Raw genomic sequence first — 21,292 nt, 5'->3', positions numbered from 1 at the left:
AGCAATCGTAAAGATTTTTTTCCATTATCCCCAAGAACCATTTTGGAACAAACGCTGGCTCATGATGAGTCACTGGAGACAGAAAGATACTTTTCGGCCTTCAAACATCCGAGCAAAATAATGAGTAGACTTGTGTCCAGAGCAGAGGCGGTTTGACAGGGTGGCAAGGGGTGGCAACTGCCACCTCCCCCAAATACGTTGCCACCCTAATTGCCACCACTACAATGAGTCTATTAATACTACATTCATATTTTCAATACAAATCTTCCAATAGTGTGTTTTAATCACCCGTTCAGAATCGACTCCCCCCTTCCCTTTGAAAATTAAAATGGTTGCATCCTATAGTGACTCCAATCAAATGGAAAAAAATCAAGTACATTTTACCTTTCCATTTCCAGGATGAGGGAAGACACAGGTAAGATAATCTATATATGGTTGCTCTATTCAGCGAATAAGCCAAACACAGCCGGATGTTGCACAGCATCCATTGTAGCAATATGTTGTTGTTATGACTTTCGCCTTGTCCAATCATAATCATTGTCACCATACTGTTATTTAATTATTATTAAACATGCACAACTGTCAATCAAACACAAAATTGAAATGATATTATGTTTTAGGAACCTAATATTAATGCTCAGCTCATACGCTCACTTACCGTTTGTTGTTGTCGAGTTGTCCACGCCGCAGCTTTGGAGCAACGCTGTTAAGGGACAATAATAAATTAATCTGAAATTGTCAAGAGTCTCATTCGTCCGTTTTGACTTGCAGAGCAGAGCGGCAGACAGCCGCGACGCATCTTTGTCCCCAAAACAACAACGTCCACCTTAACAACTCTCGTCTAGGCCAACTGTCAACTGTCAATGGTGGTCCAATGGTGACCCTGGACCGTCTCGTTTTGGAATGAACCACGGGAACTCCTCTTGACTTGCCCCCATTGCGAGTGGGAGTGGATGACAGCCCACGAGAGCCCATCATGTTTGTGAGTTGGGCCAAGGGCGCCCTCTGGTGGAGTTTTATCTCATAGCAATATTTTAATATATGCTCAAATTAAGAAAAAGGAAACAACATACCGGAAATAAAAACAAAGAGACCGTTCAACTCAAATGACTTTAAAATATCGTTTTGAGAGAGGTACTATAAAAAAATTATACTTGACTTACTTCACACTGCTGGTTAACTATGAAAAGTAAGAGGGTGTGCACACTTGTGCAACCACATTTTCTCAGTTGCTTATTTTCAATTCCCCTCGCAAAAAAAAGTCACTCCACTCCTGATGATATGTTTTGTAAATACCTTTTCAATTTGAATTGATTCTTATATCTTACTGTACTCTACTCTGTATAGGCGCGTTTCACTGTTGTGCCACACGCAACATAGTCATCATAATCGTGTCCCAAAAAAAAAAAAAAAAAAAATCCCGTCCTTGTCGCGTTTCGGGCGTAAGGATTCAACCAACACTTTGTAGAGCAACTAGACGGTCTTTATTTGCGTCTCATATCTTCTAAACTCGCAGCCATTCCACATCACCGGAACACCCCCAACCCCAACTTCCTGTTTGGCCCTTCAGAATAAAACAGCAGTACAAACACTTAACACCACATCCCCCTTTCTTTGCAAACATGAAGACGTACTAATTTTGCATGAAGGAAAAACTTTTTCTTTTCTTATAACACCACTCTTAAACATTTCCTTTTTCTTTTCATGTAACACCACTCTTAAACATTTCCTTTTTCTTTTCATACATACATGCTTATAAATCCAGTTTTTGTGGCCTTGTGACAACACGGCCAAACCTTGTTCTGACAGGACTTGTTGCCTTTGGAGTTTGGACAGGGGACTCACTTATGTTTGGTGTTGGTAAGGTATCCTCTGTTGGACTGATAGGTGTACTTGGGATTGCCATCTTTGGTGTAGTTTCCGGCATTGGCAGTAGATGATGTCTATTTCTCCTGATGGCTCCGGAAGGACCTTCAACCAGGTAAGAGCGGGGTGCTGAGTGAGAAGAAATGACAGTCCCTTCACTCTTAGTGTCCGTGATCCATACCGGTTGTCCTGGTGACAGTTGAGGAAGATCTCTCACACGATGTCGCCTGTTGTACCCCTCACTGTATTTCAACTTCATCTCTCCTTCCCTTGACGCCACAAAGCCCTTGTTCGGTAGACTGGGAACAAGTAACGAAGGGAGCTGGGGCACTGGAGTGCGAAGTCTTCTTCCCATTAGAAGTTGAGCTGGGCTATATCCATTAGCCAAAGGGGTCGCTCTGTAAGCTAAAAGTGCAAGATACGGGTCTTTTGCCTTCTTGAGTAGTCCCTTTACCGTTTGGACATGACGCTCAGCTTCCCCATTGCTTTGTGCAAACCTTGGACTGCTGGTCACATGTCTGAAACCGTAGGCTGCAGCAAAATCTTTGAACTGTTGGCTAGAGAACTGAGGTCCGTTGTCACTGTAGAAGAATTCCGGAATACCATGTCTGGAAAAAATTGACTTTAGGTGTACTATAACGTCTTCTGATCTAGTGGGTGTCAGTTTAGCTATCTCCACGAATCTGGAATAGTAGTCCACCAGAAGTACGTAGTTGCTGTTGTTGAGTGTAAAAAGATCTGCACCTACTTTTTGCCATGGTCTCTCTGGAAGCTCGCTGGGCATTAAAGGCTCCACTGGATTGACACGTTCTTTAATGCACGTGGTGCAGTTTTTCACAAGCTCATTTATTTGGCTACTCAAACCAGGCCACCACACTGCCTCTTTCGCTCTCTGTCTGCATCTTGACATGCCCTGATGTCCCTCATGGAGAGCTACCAGGACTTTGTCGCGCATAGTGGTAGGAATAACAAGTCTGGTGCCTTTCAATAACAGTTCGTCATGGACTGTTAATGTGTCTCTGTGTGGCCAATAAGCTTTGATTGGACCTATGAGACGGCTGTAGTCTGGCCAGCCTCTCTGGCAAAATGACATGAGTTCCGAACATACACTGTCATTTTTTTGCTCTTCTTTTAATTGTGTGATATATGTCGAGCTAGCAGGTAGGTTTTTGACTATTTCGTTCACATAGATGTTTGTATCATTTAGTAGTTCCTCCGTAGCTTTAGAGTCTGTCTCTTGATTGACAGGTGCGCGTGACAGTGTATCCGCAGTGAGAAGTGCTTTTCCTGGGGTGTGTGAGATAGAGTAACTGTACCTCATGAGCCGTAGTCTGAACCGTTGAATCCTGGGTGGAAGTTCTGTTAGTGCTTGTTGTCCCAACAGGCTGACAAGTGGCTTGTGGTCAGTCTCTAGGGAAAAATGTCTCCCGATGAGAAAGTCTTTGAATCTTTCGCATCCCCACGTTAATCCAAGCGCTTCTTTTTCCACCTGTGCATATCTCTGCTCAGTCTCTGTTAAGGAACGTGAAGCATATGCTACTGGTCTCCACTCCTCACTCTCCTTCTGGAATAGGACTGCTCCAAGTCCATAAGACGAGGCATCTGCCGACATTTTCAAGTCCTTGTTTGGGTCATAGAGCGTGAGAACGGGAGTGGATGCCAGCTCGTTTTTCAACTGATCAAAAGCGTTCTGCTGCGCATGGCTCCAAACCCACTGGTTTTTCTTTGACAGCAGGTCTCTCAGGGGCTTGTCTTTTTCAGCCAGACCAGAGATAAACTTTCCTAACTGGTTAACCATTCCAAGAAAGCTGCGCACTTCACTGACATTTGACGGCTCCTTCATTGCTATCACAGCTCTTATTTTGTCCGGGTCTGGTCTGACTCCCTCAGCAGACAAAATGTGTCCCAGGAACTTCACCTGTTGCGTGCTCAGTTCACACTTGTCCATGTTTAGCGTGACACCGGCCGCTTGAAGTTTGTTTAGCACTGTGTGAAGTCTGGCGTTGTGTTCTGGTTGGTCCTTCCCCCAGATGAGGATGTCATCCATGTGACAAACCACGCCAGGCAGCCCATTGAGAATCATTGACATTCTCCGCTGAAAATGTTCCGGGGCTGAGGCAATTCCAAACGGAAGTCTGTTAAAATGGAAGCGTCCGAATGGGGTAATGAATGTTGTGTAGTGTGCTGACTCTGGTGCCAATGGAACCTGCCAGAAGCCTCTGTTTGCATCGAGCTTGCTGAAGACTTTTGCTCCAGTCAGGGATCCAAGTGTCTGTTCAACTGAAGGCAGGATGTACTTTTCTCTGCACACTGCTTCGTTGAGGTGGGTGAGATCGACACATATGCGCACTGAGTCACTCTTAGTAGGCACTGGGACCATACCTGAGCACCATTCAGTTGGCTCTTCAACTCTGCTGATCACCCCTATTGACTCCATTCTTTCCAGTTCCTCTTTAACTTTTCCCAACAAAGGAATGGGAACGCGTCTTGGTGTGGAAAGGGAAAAAGGCACAGCATCAGGTTTCAACTTTATAGTATAAGGTTGCTGCATTAAACCCAACCCTTGACATAACTTAGGGTAGTTCTCATTCAACATTTTAATGTCTATGCTATCTGCTCTAGACACAAGGTTTAGTTTGACACTTGCTGGCCTACTTAACAGCGCCATGTGTAAGTCTCTGATAACATACACATTTTCCTGAATCTTTTGTTCACCTTTACACAGTGTTTCTTTGCACATACCTAAAACATTGAGTGGAGTGCCACCTGGTCCAATCAATGGTCTATCTGGTTTACACAGCTCTGTTTCATTTTGGTTTATACAAAAGTACATCTGGGCTGGGATAACAGAAACATCAGCTCCAGTGTCTATTTTAAACCTGACTTTGTGGTTTCTGATGGTTATGTCTGCATACCAAGGATCTGAACCTGCATGTACTGAACCAAGGAATATAGGTGTCTCGTTACATTTCTCTGTTTCAATCATATGTACATTTTTAACAGATTTGCATACTTTACTGTAATGTCCTCTTTTACCGCATGTATGACAGGTTACATCTTTCGCTGGGCACTGTCCTTTGCCATGTGCTGGGCTTCTACCACATCTGTAGCACTGACTCTCATTTGGTGATTTAGCCATTTTGTGTTTTGGTAGACTTGGGGCTTTGTACGTAGAATGCTTTTCTCTCTTGTATTTCACTGACACTGCATCTAGGTCCGCTTTCTTTTCCCCTCTTATATCGGTTTGCTGCCTCTTGATGACTTCTGACTGCCGGGCTTGGTCCACGGCTTTTTCCAGCGTCAAATCTTTGTCCATTTGGAGTCTCTCAGCTAAACTGGTGTCTCTCAGTCCCACGACGAGACGATCTCTTATTAACTCATCGTGCAAGGCTCCGTAGTTACAGTTTTCGGCCAACGCGTACAGGGCAGTGACAAATGAGTCTACAGTCTCATTAACTTGCTGTACTCTTTGGTTAAATCTAGCCCTCTCGTAAATTATGTTTTTTCTGGGCACAAAATATATGTCTAAAGTGTCTCTTACTGCTTGGTACTGATGCCTCTGCGCGTCCGATAAAGCTTGACCTCGAAGTATGTCGTCTGCTTCGTCCCCCATGCAGTAGATGAGCGTGTTCACTTGATTAGCTTCCGAACTCAGGTGCAGGTTGCTAGCAAGTCGGAATCTTTCAAACCTCCGTATCCACTTCTCCCATTGCTGTGGCCTTGAAAAATCAAATGCTTCAGGAGGCTGAATGGTGAATGTGGCATTCGGGGGCGGATTAGCCTGTTGCTGGTGCGGTGGAGTCGCCACGTTAGCTCCTGCGTTACCCTCCGACATCTTTCTGCGTGTGGCGAGGGCTACTTTTTCTTCCAGCACGACCTACTCTCAATCCCCGGCGAGTAAGCTCTTACAGTCGATCCACTTCTGACACCATGTCGCGTTTCGGGCGTAAGGATTCAACCAACACTTTGTAGAGCAACTAGACGGTCTTTATTTGCGTCTCATATCTTCTAAACTCGCAGCCATTCCACATCACCGGAACACCCCCAACCCCAACTTCCTGTTTGGCCCTTCAGAATAAAACAGCAGTACAAACACTTAACACCACAGTCCTGTTCCTTTAAAAGCAACCAGCCTACGCCTCTAAAAAGCGGCTTGTTCCGGCTTGCATCTTTTTTATGCTCGCTCTCCACATGCCTGTGTGTCTCACGCAGTCGCTGTTTTGCTCTGACGTTCAATGTTCGGCGCTCGGCGGCGATAGGATTGCGCCTTGAGCCCCGCCGCCGGTGCGCCATGCGAGGCCGCCTGCGAGGCGCCGCGGCCGGCTCCATCAACGGAGCAGTCAGATGCCACCATCCGAGCCTCCGTGCCACCTGAACCCAAATGTGCGTCAGGACTCATCTCCAGGCCTCCTTGTCATTATTCTTTCAAAACATCTTGATGGAGGGACGTGAGCACGTTTGGACTGTGGAGGTGCGCCTGAGGTGAGTGACTCCTCCAATTTTTTTTTCTTCTCCAACTTCACTTGGCCTCAACTTGTTTTGATTGCGCCGTGTTTGTTGCGTGTGAAATAAGTTGGATGCCAGCTTGTCTGCAACTGGTGCTGATGGGAGAAAGAGGAGGCGGAGGAGGCAGGCAGGTGGTGCGTTGATGTTGTTTGGCTCCATCCGCTCATCAAAACACTAAACAGGATTCTCGGGTTGTGATGGAGTCTCAACTTTTTTTAAATTTAATAAATACCTTACCTCATTTAGGGTATGCATGAGTGGAGCTGAAATTTAGAGTAGAATTTAAGTCACAAGTAATTTCTACTATGCAAGCCATAGCTCCTGCTCAAATTACACATTTTAATCAGAGCTGGCTTTATGTGTCCCTGAACATATTTCAGATTTTTATTGATTTAACGTCTTTACCTAGGTTTTTAAGATTTTTTTTGTTTTGTTTATAAAGCTAGAGCAATAAGAATTTTACCAAGCGTTGTAATTTATAGCTGTGAGACTTAAGAAAAAAATCATCACCTGTTGCTGAGCCATAATTATAATCATTATTATTATTTTTATTATTAGTAGTAGTATTATTATTAGTATTATTAGTATTATAAACCTGATGAAAACAATGGAAGATTTGGGGTCATCACAAAAAAATAATCTTGAAAAGTTTCCCAAGTTTCCCAATTCCTACTGCTGAAAATAATCAGTCAGGTGACAAGCGGAGGCTGGTTTCCTCCACACATGATGCCTGACACGTATATATATATTTTTTATGCAAGTTGTCTCATAAAGACCAAGATATTTTTTAACACAACACCTGTTTGCTTCCATTGCCGCAGATGCGAGTTCATTTAAAATATAAGCGGCTGTTTTTCTGCGTGGTGTAGCAGCATCTGAGCTGAAACAGTTGTCCTGCCTCCCACCGACATACTGCCCCCGCACACTCTCACAATACCCGTCAGGAAAACACACACACACAGCTACACACGCAAAAACATGACACACTATATGTTAATATTTTGTATCCTTTAACGAGAACCAGCATGTTTTCCAGTTAAACTTTCATTTCCAGTCACCGTTTACAGTCAAATAATGACCTGACTCTTCCTCACACGTGCAGTAGAGTTACTGACTTTTATGATAAATAGTTCTTCTTCTGGTTTTATTGGTCCACAGTGGATTTGTTTTGTTCTGCTTTATCACCTTTTGTTCATTGTTCCTTGCCTGTGTGTATCACAAACACACACGCACACACACACACACACACACACACACACACGCCACATGTCACCAAATATGTCTTATGAAGAAGGCTCTGTCAAAGTTGCGTTGTTTGTGCCGCATAGTATGAGGTACTGCGCTTATGTGGGCGTGTTCTGCTTGGATGAGATTTCGACGGACCGCCCGCGTCTTACTTTACTTTTATTTTCCAGCGCTCTAATGGCCATGACCAAAATAAATCTCAACCAACACTTTCTTGTGGAATTTCAAGCGAGTGTTTCTTTAAAAAATAGTTTTTTTTACAATATTTGCAAGTCTGACTTTAGAACTTGGCACCTTCAGTATCATGCACTGATGTACCCTGGAAAGGTTGCAGTGCAGTTAACTGCAAAAAGAAGGTCTCCAACTAGTCCAGAGCAAAATGAATATACATCTGTGAGTATTGGTTAAATATATTTATATAGCAGTGACAAATACATAGCTTGAAGCAGGCACGCTTGGCCTCTTATTTGGAGAACATGTGTGGAGGGGTAAAACTGAATGGTTTTTTTGGAGGTTCCATTATTGTAGATTTATAATAGAGAGTAAAAGTCATCAGGGAAAAAAACCTGAAACTCCCAATCACTGTACACGTGGACAATAGTGATTGTGCTCTGAGGGAAGTGTAAGGCGAGACGCAAAAACAGGATGTGACAGTTGTTCGGAGCAGGAACAGGTGGCTGGAGTGTTACGTTCCCCACCAGTTGCTTTGCTCCACCACTCCCCCCCCTTCCACTCAACCGTCCGCCTCCTTAAATTCTCACCCCGGGGTTCCTTTCGCCACAAGAGCGTGACCTAACTCTTCCTTGGACGTTATTGAAGGGAAGGTGGGGTGCAGTTATGGCGGTTAAATTTGGGTGCCTCACTGAAGGAAACATGAGGTGGCAACGCAGCTCGAGGCTGTCCAGGCGTAGTGACGAGGCGCGGAGCCCGTGGAAGGTGCGTAAACAGAATATGTGTATGACAAATATGTCAAATGGAAATTTTGAAGTGCTGGTTGAGATTAATTATCTGTCATATGTTACAACAGTGACCTCGTGCTCACAAATTAAAATGAACTATTCTGACTTTTTAGCATTTTATCTGATAAATTAGCAAAGGATATGTGAATTATTTTTTTTTAATTCAGATTAGAGGGAGAATTTTGAAATGTGAGCTAATGTTTTTTTGAGGTTGGCACAAGATGAAATGTTTTCGCCTTGAAGCTTTCCAAGCCAAACAGCCTCAAACATTTAAGGGCCATTGATCTTGCGTGTCGAAATCTTCATCTTTCGTCTTGAAATTTTGCACGCTCAAAACAAGATTTAGCATGCATATTTTAGGAAAACACGCATCTTCTGTACTTTAGAAATTCAGACCTGATATCATTAAAGTATTTGCAGGAAGTGTAATTATAGTCATTGTGTTTGAAATATATATTTTATTTAATTGTACTGCAAGTGCAACAAAAGTTTCAACAATTGCTTTTTTTTTTTTTTTTTTACGTAAACATAACAAAAGCTTCAAACATCAAAGAACCCATAACAGACCATTCCCAGTTCTGATTGGACTAGATTCTCTTTCAAGCCTTTCATAGTTTTTATCAAGCATCTAGTCTTGTCTTGTCTCTCAAGTCTTTCCCAGCACCAGCCTGTCGCAGTTCATTGAGATGTATTCCCCCTGACCCGTTCGAGTCGGGATGCCGGTGCAGGCGGCCCAGTGGACGGACTTCCTGTCCTGTCCCATCTGCTACAACGAGTTCAACGGCAGCAGCCAGCAGCCCGTCAGTTTGGGTTGCTCGCACACGGTGTGCCGAACGTGCCTCCACAAGCTGCACCGCAAAGCCTGCCCCTTCGACCAGACCCCAATCAGCACGGATATCGACCTGCTGCCCGTCAACTGTGCTCTGCTGCAGCTGGTTGGCGCTCAGGTAAAAAAAGGACATCATTTCTGAATGGAGTGGATTGTAATGTGATAAATGTGTAGGTTCCGGACGAGAAGCCGGTCAGCCTGAGCAGTGACAAAGATGTCGGACACTATGAGGCCTGCAGGGTGTGTGTGGAAGAGCTGGCTCTCTACCTCAAACCAATTAGCGGCACTAAAGGTAAGAATCCTTCACGATTCAGATGTTTCGTCACCACAAAGTTTCCGTCCTCCTCCAGGCGTGGCGCCGCCGAGTCCGAGCGCACTCAGCCGACCCATGCAGAGGAAACTGGTGACGCTGGTCAATTGCCAGCTGGTGGAGGAGGAAGGCAGAGTGCGGGCCGTGCGTGCGGGCCGTTCGCTGGGCGAGCGGACGGTCACTGAGCTCATTTTGCAGCATCAGAACCCGCAGCAGTTGTCCGCTAACCTCTGGGCTGCGGTCAGAGCACGGGGATGCCAATTCCTTGGACCTGGTGAGTGCATATCATCATTTACAGAAAAATAATTTGATTATATTAAGGAAAACTATCATACCGGGCCACATTTGCAAGATCTGCTGTCAATCACAGCTCACGCCCGGACACTCACACACAAACACTAATATTTACCGGTAACATTTGTTTTAACAATTATAATTATTTCTTAAAACTGTTTCTCTGAATCTGTTTTGTGTCTTACAAATGTTCAACTAGTTCTAAGTAACCCCCGCCCCCTTCCTTCAGCCATGCAGGAGGATGCTTTGAAGCTTGTGCTTTTGGCTTTGGAGGACGGTTCGGCACTATCCAGAAAGGTGCTGGTGTTGTTTGTTGTGCAAAAGTTGGAAGGGCGCTTCCCTCAGGCTTCCAAAACCAGCATAGGCCATGTGGTGCAACTCCTCTACAGGGCCTCTTGCTTCAAGGTAGAGTGCAACATGAACATCTTCTAAGGCGAACCTCAAAGTTAAATATTACACAACAACAGAGCAAAGGTTTATTATTTCATCATGATGAGCATCTGTGAGTGAAATATTTTCTGGCTTTTTACCCAAGTTGCTGTGAGGTTTTAGTCGCTGGATTTTCTATTAATCAAAAGGAATTGCAAAAAAAGTGGAGTGGGGGGGTATAAAATGGAAACATCTGAAATGATTAAGGCAAAGCCACAGGGTACATTCATGCGTGTTTGATAACGCACCCTCCGTAACCTCCAAACATAAAGCGAGCACCCCCTGTAGATGGAAAAATCAAACGCCGGTAACTAACACACGGACGCGCGTGTGTATTTTTGTGCCTGTTACCCGATGATGTTCATAGCTGGCAGGGCACAAATGCCAACTATTTCCCAGTGATGTAACAACATTCTATATTTGGGCGGGACAGATGCAGGGATACAAAAGTAGGTCAAAATAAGGTAGACATGACATGATGATGACTTTTTTTGATGATTGGTGTGATGCAGTCTAATGATGATTACTCATAGGGCAGATTCTGAGAAAGGGAAAGTCCCTTTTCTTGATCTGAATTTGAGTTGACAATGTCTGAAGATTCATCACACCGCCTAAGAAAACAGTGAACTTGCAGTACAAATAAATAATATTTTTTTCAAAATTATATATAATATATAAATATATATTTTGAAATAATGCCACCTCTGGTTAAGATGTGTTCTTTAGCTTAAGGGAAAAAAAGCTAACCTTAAATTGTTGACAAGTGAGCAGTCGACAGCTAGCTAGTTAGCGGATAAGTGCAGTAAAATCATTTAAATCATCATCCAGGTGACCAAGCGGGATGAAGACTCCTCACTGATGCAGCTGAAAGAGGAATTCCGCACCTACGAGGCTCTCAGGAGAGAACACGATTCTCAAATCGTGCACATCGCCATGGAAGCTGGCCTCCGCATCTCGCCCGAGCAGTGGTCTTCTCTGTTGTACGGGGATCTGGTCCACAAGTCGCACATGCAGTCCATCATTGACAAGGTCTCCTACTCTAGTACCAAACAGGCTTACGGCGGCAAAGCACTACATGAAACTCCTTAACTTATTTCAACATAGTTCCATGGCACAACGCAGCCACAAGACGGGGCCAAAGTAAAAACAAAATTGAAAAATAACAGCAAATCATTGTATATGTAACTTTGCAGTTGCAGTCTCCAGAGTCGTTTGCAAAAAGTGTCCAGGAGCTGACCATCGTCCTGCAGAGGACAGGGGACCCGGCCAATCTCACCAACCTCAGAGCTCACCTGGAGTTGCTGGCCAACATAGACCACAATACAGGTTGAGTAAATTCACTTACTTGCTTTGTACAAGATGGATTTGTGTGAAGGGCTCTAATGATGATTCCTCATAGAGCAGATTTTGAGAAAGGGAAAGCTCCCTTTTGCTGATCTGAGTTTGAGTTGAGATATCTGATGATGCCTCACGTGGCCACACACAAAAAACATGACTCACAAAAGAATCTCTGTTGATAACATCGTTGTGCCGAGTGACAAATGATCTGTGTGATGTTCGTAGTATCGCGAGAAGAAAAATAGGATTGTTTTCTTTTGTCTGCCTAGATGATGTAGCACCATCGTGGGAGGATCTGGAAAATGTCATGTTGGCTATAAAGTTGGTGGTTCACGGCCTGGTAGAATTCATCCAAAATTTCAGCAAGAAGAGCCACGACACCCCACAGGTAGTTGACGATCTTGGAATGATAATCAGTTTACTCAGTGTACACGTTATGGTGGTATCTGCAGCATCAGGTGAACAGCAAGTATAAGACTAGCATGTGCAGAGATCTTCGTCATCAGGGAGGTTGTCCCAGAGGAACTAACTGCACCTTTGCGCACACGCAGGATGAACTGGAGAAGTGAGTGAGAGTATTTTATTTTATTTTATTTTATTTTATTTTATTTTATTTTATTTTATTTTATTTTATTTTATTTTATTTTATTTTATTTTATTTTATTTTATTTTATTTTATTTTATTTTATTTTATTTTATTTTATTTTATTTTATTTTATTTTATTTTATTTTATTTTATTTTATTTTTAAAAAAAATGTTAAATTAGTGGTTAATACTGGGCCGCACAAATAGAAAAATAAAAATGATAAAAAAAGATATTGATTGCTTTGAGAGACCTGCAGATCAATTCCATGATTTTCAGTAATGTTTGTTTATTTTTTAATCACAGGTTTCGTTTGAGGAACAAAAAGAGCGGAAGTGTAAGTCGGGCATTCCCTCCGTCGGGGGGTAGAACCTTCACGCTGGAGGGCACCGTCCACACTGATGGGGCTGCAGGAGTTGGAGAGGAGGATGCCCTGACAGATGGAGATGCTCACTCACAACTTATCTCCAGAGCAGACATGGAAGGCATTAAGACAGCCGTTCCCAGCGAATCCGTTGGGGCGAGTGGTTCAAACGGGCTGAGTGGTACCAGTATGACATTACTGGGCTCAGCTGAACAGTAAGCATATTTTCCACCCAAATAAAATACATTTAATGTAATAAAATAAAAATAAATAATAATGTAATTTTGTTTTTATTGCTTCTCCAGGAAGTCCATGTCTCCGCCTATAACTTCCGTCAGCCACTCTTCAGCGTCATCCCCTTTGACCACCTTGGGACGGGTGGCCGATGGTAGCGGGGGGCCAGCGTCCAAACATGGTGGTCCCCTCATGCTGCGAGTGCCTCACCCTTCTCAGGCCTCGGAGCTGTTCTACCAGGAGCAGCAATCTCCGTACGAGACAGCCTGCTACCAGCCGAACGGTGAGTCGGTATTTCTTCAAATGAACATCTATTTATTAGAAGTAGGCTCTTTCTTCATTTCAAAATAATTAATGGCAATAGTGAGCAATCATAAAATATATATCAAGGTTGGCTTGTTCACTGAATTATTCTCAGCCATATTTGTTTTGCTCATCAGGTTCCTACTACCCATCTCCTCTCCACCCTCCACACAAACCCTGCATGGCTCGCTTCCTCAGATCATCCAACGTCCCAGAATCCTCTCTGCCGCCGCCGTCCTCTTTTCACGGCGAGCCTCAAATACCCCATCAAGCACCGTCTTCTCCTTCCGCCGGCTATCCGCCGAGGGAGCGCATGAGACCCGCCGTCTTTCACCACCACCACCCTGGCCAGCCTCAGTATGGACCTCTCACTTCTGCCCATGGAGTTTATGCACCTCTCTATGACAGCAGACGAGTGTGGAGGCCTCAGGTTGAGCCTTCATATTAAATACACTTCTCCAAACGTCTCTCCCGTTAATAACACATTTCCATTGCAGTTGTACCATCGAGAGGACGCCAGGAGTAATTCGTTGCCTCCAGAGGTGCTGCATTCTTCTGTCTACCAGCCTCCACTCAGGGAGAGATTCAACTCCCTAGACAGCAACTTCTGCTCTGGATCCGAGCACCGCGCAGGGTTGCACAGGGTATGAGATGCATATCGTTTTTCAACTGAAGAAAAAAAAAAATCCATGTCTTTCTTCGCCCACATATGTCACCTCTCCCTTCACCGCCAGTCGTGGCGCCCGAACCTTCTCTGTAGTGCATCCTCCTACTTGTACCTTCCTAAATATGTCTCTGCCTCCCCCACTCAGTTTTCTCATCGTCTTATTGGTCCAGCTGAAATTTATCATTGCAATTTTCAGGAGTACGGTCGTGTTCCTCTGGTCTACGACGACCCGTTCCGACGTAAGCAAGAGCAGTGGGCGCACCATCACCACCACCATTACCATCATCATCACAGCACCAGCAGGCCCTCGCAGCCCTCAGCCATCTTCAACATTGATTTGGGACCTGAGGTATGCGGCCAATCAGAGCCACAGCATGAATTGCAATTACAAGTCATTAACTCAAGTAGAGGCACTGGTTGAGTTTAAGATCTTTACGCTTAATTGAATTCCCCGCTCTAAGAGCTTCCGTCAGGCCCGGCGTCTAATTCGATGCGAGTGGGAGATAGTTGCTAAGCAACGGTGGACGATGAAATCATGGCTCCACTGCGTGGGTGCTCGTGAGAGAGGAAAATGCATCACTTTTAACAAGCAGTCCAATTGTGCTGAGTAAAGTTTTGCTCAATTTGGTTGATAGTATAGAAAATGGATTACTGATAATCACAACAGTAATTTGTTGCAGCACGTGGAGAGCAGTGGAGGTCGGTGCATGGGTTGCCGCTTCAGAGGCGAGGAGAGCTTGGCGCACTACTCGCCGTGGTCCTGCGGCTCCACCGTCGGACCCTGTCTCAGCCCCTTTGAGCCCGAGGCGATCACGCCAGCTGCATCCCACTCAGCCTTGGAGCAGTCGGTGAGTTTAGGGGGGCAAAAGAAATGACGAAATTTGGATCCAAAATTATTTCTCACTTAGGAGTCGGACGGCTGCGGCGGTGGAGTTGTTAGCGGCGGTGGCGTCGCAAAGCGCTGCCTGCACTCGTTAGATCACTACAGGCGGGTGAATGAAGAGGACCCCATTATTCCCTTCAGTGAGGGTCCCATCATATCCAAGTGGGGGGCCATATCCAGGGCGGCACGCTCGGGCTACCACACCACCGATCCCGTCCAAGCCACCGCTTGCCAGGGTGGCGCCAGCACCATGCCCGTCAACTTTAAAGGTAAGCGTGGATTGGTAGTGAAGCTTTAAAAGTTTGCATAAATCATTTTATAAAATTAAAATATTTGTTAAACACATTTTTTATTATTTATTTTTTTGCTGTGATTTACCCCTTAATTTGCTGCCCCCTTAAAAAACTTTTTGGAATCTATCTGCATATCTTGGGTGTTTTTTTTTTCTAGTAACACCAAATTAGTTGCGATTGCTTCCCTCTGCTGGTTTTATCTGGTAGTGCACCCCTTGCTTCCAAATAATAATAGTTATCAGGAGAAAATTTTCATCAGTGTTGCCTTTTTATCTCAAAAATCATAACAATGCATTTTCCAGATTACAACTGTCACTTGGATCGCAGTGAATACAGGTGGAGCTCAAGAGGATCGGATTCTTCCAGCCACTCCAGTTTTGTCGAGAGGTACCACCGACAGTTCACGCATCCGATGATTTGATGATTTCTCACTCGTGTCTTTTTCGTGTGCTTTCAGTGAGCAGCTTTGTCGACATTCGTCCAGTGAGAAAATTGCATGCGAACCGCAAAGCCACCAGACAGCCTTCAGCCAGGATCAAGAGCATAAGGAGAGTGAGCGAGATATTGAGCTTGAGCTCTGCGCTCTGGACATGGAGGACACGGAACCGCAGGACATCAAGTCTCAGGTAGAGGCTAAAAAAAAAAATCTCACATTTGGACATTTCATCGAACCTCTCTGCCATTCAGGATTCTTTGGAGCTGGCATATTCTGAGGATGCTTCTCACCTCCTCCCACCGAATTGCTCCTCTTCGCTTGAGGAACAACATGCAGAGGATCCTACACCGGACAGGATGGACACTCACCTGCTTAAAAAGATGGCCTTCAGGTGAATTGATGAAATTTTCAGCGGGGTCACGCCAAGTGTGCAGAAGTCTTCTGAATTGAATTTTCTTCATCTTATATTTGCTTCCAGGAAGTCGCTGTCTCCCGTAGGCCTGGTGTCCGGAGGATTGGCCGTCGGCAAACTGGTGCTGCGTACGGGAACGCCCCGACCCGGCGGTGGCGACTCCTGTCCCGAAACGCCCGGGGCGGAGATGCTGCTCAGTGGAAGCTAAGAGACATTTCAAATCACAAGTATAATATGATGCAGTTTACACATAATGAATTCTGTTGTCGTTTAAGGCAAGCAGGATTAATTTCAAATTTGTTTTTTTTGTGCTATTTCAAATAATTGTGCATCATTTTTGTATTGCTCGTGCCTTGGAAAAATATTGTATCCCCGAAAATTTCACGTGTCTTTTTCTACACACTGAGGCATTATTACACTCCTTTCATGGATACTAGATTACGTAATATATTTGTCCCACAATGGGGAAATTTTCATAATTTCAACAGCAATTGTTGACACAGGAAAGGACAAAAGAAAATACAAAATGGGAGGAAAAAATGTACAAACTTTGCAATAAAAGTAAAATGTAAAACTAATTAAACTACTCAGCCTTTTGCAGATTCCTGAGCGACACATGGAGAGCCAATTTTGCACTGATGGAAAATGCTGACAATGGTGGAAAATTCACAATCTGTGAAACTAAACAAAGCAGGATGACGGTATTCAAGAGAAAGTTTGAAACAGTCCACGCAACTGAGAATAGTCATACATAAGGTCACGTAGAGGTCAAGAGAAAAATTCTGCACATGCAAAAACAAGCAAAAATACACTGACTCAACAACATTGATCAATTTATTATTGTTAGACAGGCACGTTTTAAAAAATCCAATATGTCATGCTTTTTTCTGCTTCTCAATTGGAATGCAGCAAAAGTCACCGAAAAGTTACATTGTGGTCATCTGCAAAAATGTGATGCAACGCCTTATGTGGTTAGCTTTGGAATTTCATCCCCAGAAGCAGCAAGCTCCAAAACAAGAGTTACTGATCATTTTGGTTTGTCATAGGATGGTGCTGTGATCTCAGAGCCATCAATGGATTGCCGACAGCGGCAGTCATGAGATCCCGCTGACGTTTTATGTGGTTAATCATTGCTGCAAATGACACTAGTCGAAAACTAAATTCAACATTTTTCTTTCCTTGCCTTGTGTCTTGATTTTGTTTGCAAATTTCGCTAACTTCTGTGAAGTTGTTTGTCCGAGTATTTGGTTTCAACGTCTTAAATATGTGCCGATCATGCGTACATGTGCATGTATCATATTTTGTTATGAAATATGAGAAGAACTCGGGAAATGAATATTTTGTACGTTTTTGCTTTGTCAGCCACTCTTTCGTTCATCTGATTACAACACTTGCCCAATCACAAATTCTTAATCTTGCATTGTGATGCCACAAGGAAATCATTTCATTTCAAATATTCTGTGCAAATATTATGTTTTCTCATATAGTGGACTAGGGCAGTGATGATTTTCTCATATTTAGATCGCCTGAACAAACATGGCAATTCTGTGAGTCGTGTTGTCTATCTGAGTATATGAGACGAAATACTGTATTCCCATAACCCATGCTAGATATTTTTTGGGGCCTTTTTTTCTGTGTATCAGTACTGACCTTACATGACTACCAATTGTAAATACTGATTTTTCATCATTTCCTTTAAATTGCAGTGTGTGCACTTTGCTTCGACAGCCAACATTCTCTTTTTGTCATGCATGCAGCGTACAGTATTGTGCCTCTTGTGATGGCAGACTATCAATGTAGTTGTGATACAACACGCATGCACACCCACGACCGACTGGAAGAGTTCTGCACATGCCCACTGTGTGGCCACATCAGGTGCAAATGTTTTGAGCTGCATGCTACTCCATTTTTATGATTATTATTATTATTGCTTGTTGTGATTCTATTCTTTGTTTTGATTGTACTCTCTTAACTGAATATTATATGGAGGAAGCAAGTTTGTTTAATGTGAAACATAAACAGATGAAATGGTTTTCTATGACTCATGTCTGTATTAGACGCTTTATTCGCAAATCTGTTTGATTTTTGAAGAGATGGTACACATCCGTCATTGTATAGTCCACCGCCATCGTTGGATGGATTTAGAGGCTTATCTATGTGACCCGATCAGATTTGGTTGAATGTTAGTCAGTGGGACAGTTGTGTAATGTTTCAGAAGGAAGAAAATGAAAATCCTTTAGAGACAGCAAAATGTAACATGTCCCCCCCCCCCCTCAATGAAATAATACAGTTATGTATTCCATTTATTTCCTTGGAAATGTCACTTTGCAAAAGGTTCCCCCCTTTTAGCATATGCTAATGCTTGGCTACGCTAAAGTTTGTGTTGATGAAAACTTTTAACTGGGTCATTTTTATGGACTTTTGTGTGTGCGTGAGTTATTTATTTGGTCTCTTCTTGCATATCACAGTGATGTAAAGCAACAAAATGCTTCTGAGATGAGACTGGCTGCATGCAACAATAAAGAAACAGGAAATTTCATCTTTGTTGTTTTATCCTTGTTCAGAATCTAAAATCACAATATTTTGGTCTAAATCTCGTAGGTCACGAAAACCTCATGTTGTGTGCGTGAGGCGCATGCGCGTTGGAGAGCTCGCATCACCATGCAGAAGGGCATAGTGTGCCGTAACACGCGCATGCGCACTGCCTGTGACAGCGGGTTGCTCGGAGCTTGTGTTTACAGCTCGTTCGGATGCTGTGTTGGCTTGTGACGAAAATGGCGTATTCAATGTTTCGCCAAACGTCATTTGACAACATATAACCGCGGTGATTTAAAGGTAAGAGAACTTTAACCTGTTTCAATTCACCATGCTTTTCCCTTTGCGGAAACAAAACTGTGTGTCTGTGTAGTGTAGCAAGCTAGCTTGACAGGAGTGGTGGCCTGCATACAGGCTTTTCCTCCTCCTTAAATGCATGCGCGACAATATCCAACACTCAAAATAAACTATGTCGGAGTAACTTGTTTTTTTTTCCCTGCAGTCAACTAAGGTTGGCCGCTGTTGAAACGGACAAGCTCTTATGGAGCTGTGACGCTAACTAACCCCAGTTGCAGTTCATGTTGACGCTAACTACAAGTTCAGAGTTGGATCAATTCATCAAAATGAATCATAACAATGCGTAATGTGAACTGGGTGTGAGTTTAGAATATATTTCTGTCAGTGTTTGTGTGCAGCTTTGCCTGTGTCCGGATTAAATGGGGGGGCCTGAAAGCCAATTAATGTGTAGGCTAGCAGTATAAAGTGTGCTAACAAGGCGTGACGTCTATCAAATCCAATGCTGGAATCCACATGGCTTTACTGTTTTGTTTTGTCATCACTGATGGATGACAATGGGCTGGGTGTGCTAGGAGGAGGAGATAATGTTGATTTGGGGTGTCCCAATGTGTTATTTAGTAAACAAGAGCAATATATTATGTAAATTTAACTCCATGGGTTCGGGTGCAAGATTGCGATTAAAAAGGAAATAATTTGGTGGTTTTCATTTATTTATTTTTTGTCTAATGTTGAACTATTGCTTGCACGATCGCTCAGCGGACTGCCTCACAATTCGAAGATTCAGGATTCAGATCAGATTAAACGTAGCAATAGAATGTTTTTTTTCAGGGCCGATATTGATTTTTGTTATCCGAGTACTATTTGAGGCAATATTTGGTTGCAGTAAAATAGAATAATACATCAGCAACACATTTTTAAAAATGTGCCTTTAGGAATGTCTATCAACATCTTTTCGGATTTGAAGTTTTTTTTCCTCTTTATCTTAGCCAATAGAAATTAGTTTCGTGGAGTTGCCACAGTAAATACTTTTTCAAAATTTCTGTAACTCAAATATAGTGTTTCACTTAGCTTTGTAAGTTAAAACAAAAAAAAAGTGCAAGGAGTTCCCAGGCTCAGCGAGCACTTCTTAGCAAGATAACTGTTATTACTGTTTAGCTGTTTAGCTTTTTGTTTACTTAGAAACTTTTAAACTTGTCGCCGACGCCATGCAAACTAGATGGAAATACGCTTGTATTTGGGCGTGTACTTCCTTCATTTGTGCAATAGACGGTTTCTTTCTGCTGCCTGCATGCTCCTCCAACTTTCTCGCTTTATTTTTATTTATTTTTTTAAAGGTGGCTGTTACCTCATGAGTCCCATTTTCAGCAAGCAGGAGGTTTTCCCCCACATGTGACATCCTTCTTTGTCTTGTGTCCAGACAATCAAGATAACAGAGACTCAACCATTGTGAGCTTGGTGCTTTGCTATCATGAAAGGACTGCCCAAGCTTGGCAAGAGTGGCAGAGGCTTGATGCTAATGCTAATGCTAGTGTGACAAGGCCTTCTTTGTAGCTGGAATAAGAGCTGCCAGCTAATGTCTTAGTGGTGTTCTTCGTGTCTTTACAATTCAGCTGATCCTTTGCAGACACAGTGGGCTGTTTGGGAAAAAAAAAAGTTGTTAACCTGCAAGAAAAAAAGGTTTCATTCCAGATCCAGACGCCGCTCATTGATTTCATCACCTCATGAATATCCTCGGCTGCTGCTTCTTCTTTTTTAAAGGTCCCACTTTTTTTTCTTCTTCATTTCCCAGGTGATTTTGCACATCATCTCCCACCGCTTCTTCCTCCTGCTCCTCTTCCCGTCTTCCATTCATGAGCAGAGCTGCTGAGCGTAAGATCGTCTGCAATGGATGACAAGGGCTTGGTGGGGAAGATTAGCGTTTCGTCCGACTCGGTGTCCACTCTTAACAGTGAGGACTTTGTCCTCGTGTCCCGGCTGGGGGACGAGACGCCCTCGTCTACTAATAATGGTAGCGATGATGAAAAGACAGGATTGAAGGTAAGGATGGCGACTCTCAGGTATGGATGCGCCAGGGAAAGAGGGACTTTTATTTTTGCTTCATTTAAAGGGGACATATTATTAAAAAAACAAAACACTTTTTGATTACTTTCATATAAGATGTACAATTGGACTCATTTCAACATGACAAGAAATGTGCGTAAAGTATGTTGAAATGTATTATCTATGAGAAAGAAAGTGTATCGCATTGTGTAATAACTTATTGTTACTAAAATGTTTTGGCTATGTTAATATGTGAGTATTTTATTATTTATTTTGAGGTAACGGGTTGAAAAACCCATCAAGTAAGACCTCCTTGGCAGTAGATGGCGCTATAGTGCATCGGTTTGTGTCTAAAAGAAGGGTCAAAAATGCAAATATGTCTCCTTAAAGTTATACATCGAGCATCCTCATGCTCACTTTTTTTTAAATCTTGATAATTATCTCAAATCACAAGTCAAAAGTTGCAAA

At 43.3% G+C, this 21,292-nt stretch overlaps 2 protein-coding genes and 1 long non-coding RNA gene across 4 annotated transcripts in view; 2 read left to right on the top strand and 1 right to left on the bottom strand.

Annotated features, from left to right (window-relative positions):
* Positions 1–849: 849 nt before the first annotated feature.
* On the top strand, positions 850–18,491 carry rc3h2 (ring finger and CCCH-type domains 2). The gene is made up of 21 exons (XM_061292694.1): positions 850–982; positions 6,079–6,348; positions 9,228–9,523; positions 9,580–9,697; positions 9,756–9,989; positions 10,239–10,414; positions 11,267–11,467; positions 11,632–11,764; positions 12,046–12,164; positions 12,229–12,341; positions 12,667–12,939; positions 13,030–13,241; positions 13,399–13,691; positions 13,759–13,905; positions 14,125–14,277; positions 14,609–14,776; positions 14,837–15,080; positions 15,407–15,491; positions 15,562–15,730; positions 15,792–15,931; positions 16,019–18,491. The coding sequence occupies exons 3-21, from the start codon at positions 9,293–9,295 to the stop codon at positions 16,158–16,160; spliced, it is 3,351 nt and encodes a 1,116-aa protein (XP_061148678.1). The 5' UTR covers positions 850–982; positions 6,079–6,348; positions 9,228–9,292; the 3' UTR covers positions 16,161–18,491.
* On the bottom strand, positions 18,195–20,659 carry LOC133163177 (uncharacterized). Its single transcript, XR_009716330.1, has 2 exons — positions 20,503–20,659; positions 18,195–20,418 (listed from the first exon to the last, which is right to left on the bottom strand). It is a non-coding gene; the product is annotated as an uncharacterized LOC133163177 (long non-coding RNA).
* LOC133163109 (rab GTPase-activating protein 1) overlaps positions 18,629–21,292 on the top strand; it is a 33,632-nt gene continuing 30,968 nt past the window's right edge. For both annotated transcript variants that reach the window (XM_061292698.1, XM_061292697.1), the window contains exons 1-2: positions 18,629–18,787; positions 20,574–20,821. In XM_061292698.1, coding sequence (XP_061148682.1) covers positions 20,669–20,821 — 153 coding nt within the window. In that variant the 5' untranslated portion in view covers positions 18,629–18,787; positions 20,574–20,668. The remainder of the gene's footprint in view (positions 18,788–20,573; positions 20,822–21,292) is intronic.

This window comes from Syngnathus typhle, linkage group LG12 (genome assembly GCF_033458585.1).
Source record: "Syngnathus typhle isolate RoL2023-S1 ecotype Sweden linkage group LG12, RoL_Styp_1.0, whole genome shotgun sequence".
In the NCBI taxonomy this organism is placed as follows: Eukaryota; Metazoa; Chordata; class Actinopteri; order Syngnathiformes; family Syngnathidae; genus Syngnathus; species Syngnathus typhle.
This window is presented reverse-complemented; position numbering and strand designations above follow the sequence as displayed.

Coding starts and splice junctions, on each gene's coding strand:
- rc3h2 (XM_061292694.1), top strand. CDS start 9,293: ATGCCGGTGCAGGCGGCCCAGTGGACGGACTTCCTGTCCTGTCCCATC. Junction 9,990..10,238: donor ATGCCAATTCCTTGGACCTG/GTGAGTGCATAT, acceptor CCCTTCCTTCAG/CCATGCAGGAGGATGCTTTG. Junction 12,165..12,228: donor AGAGCCACGACACCCCACAG/GTAGTTGACGAT, acceptor TGGTATCTGCAG/CATCAGGTGAACAGCAAGTA.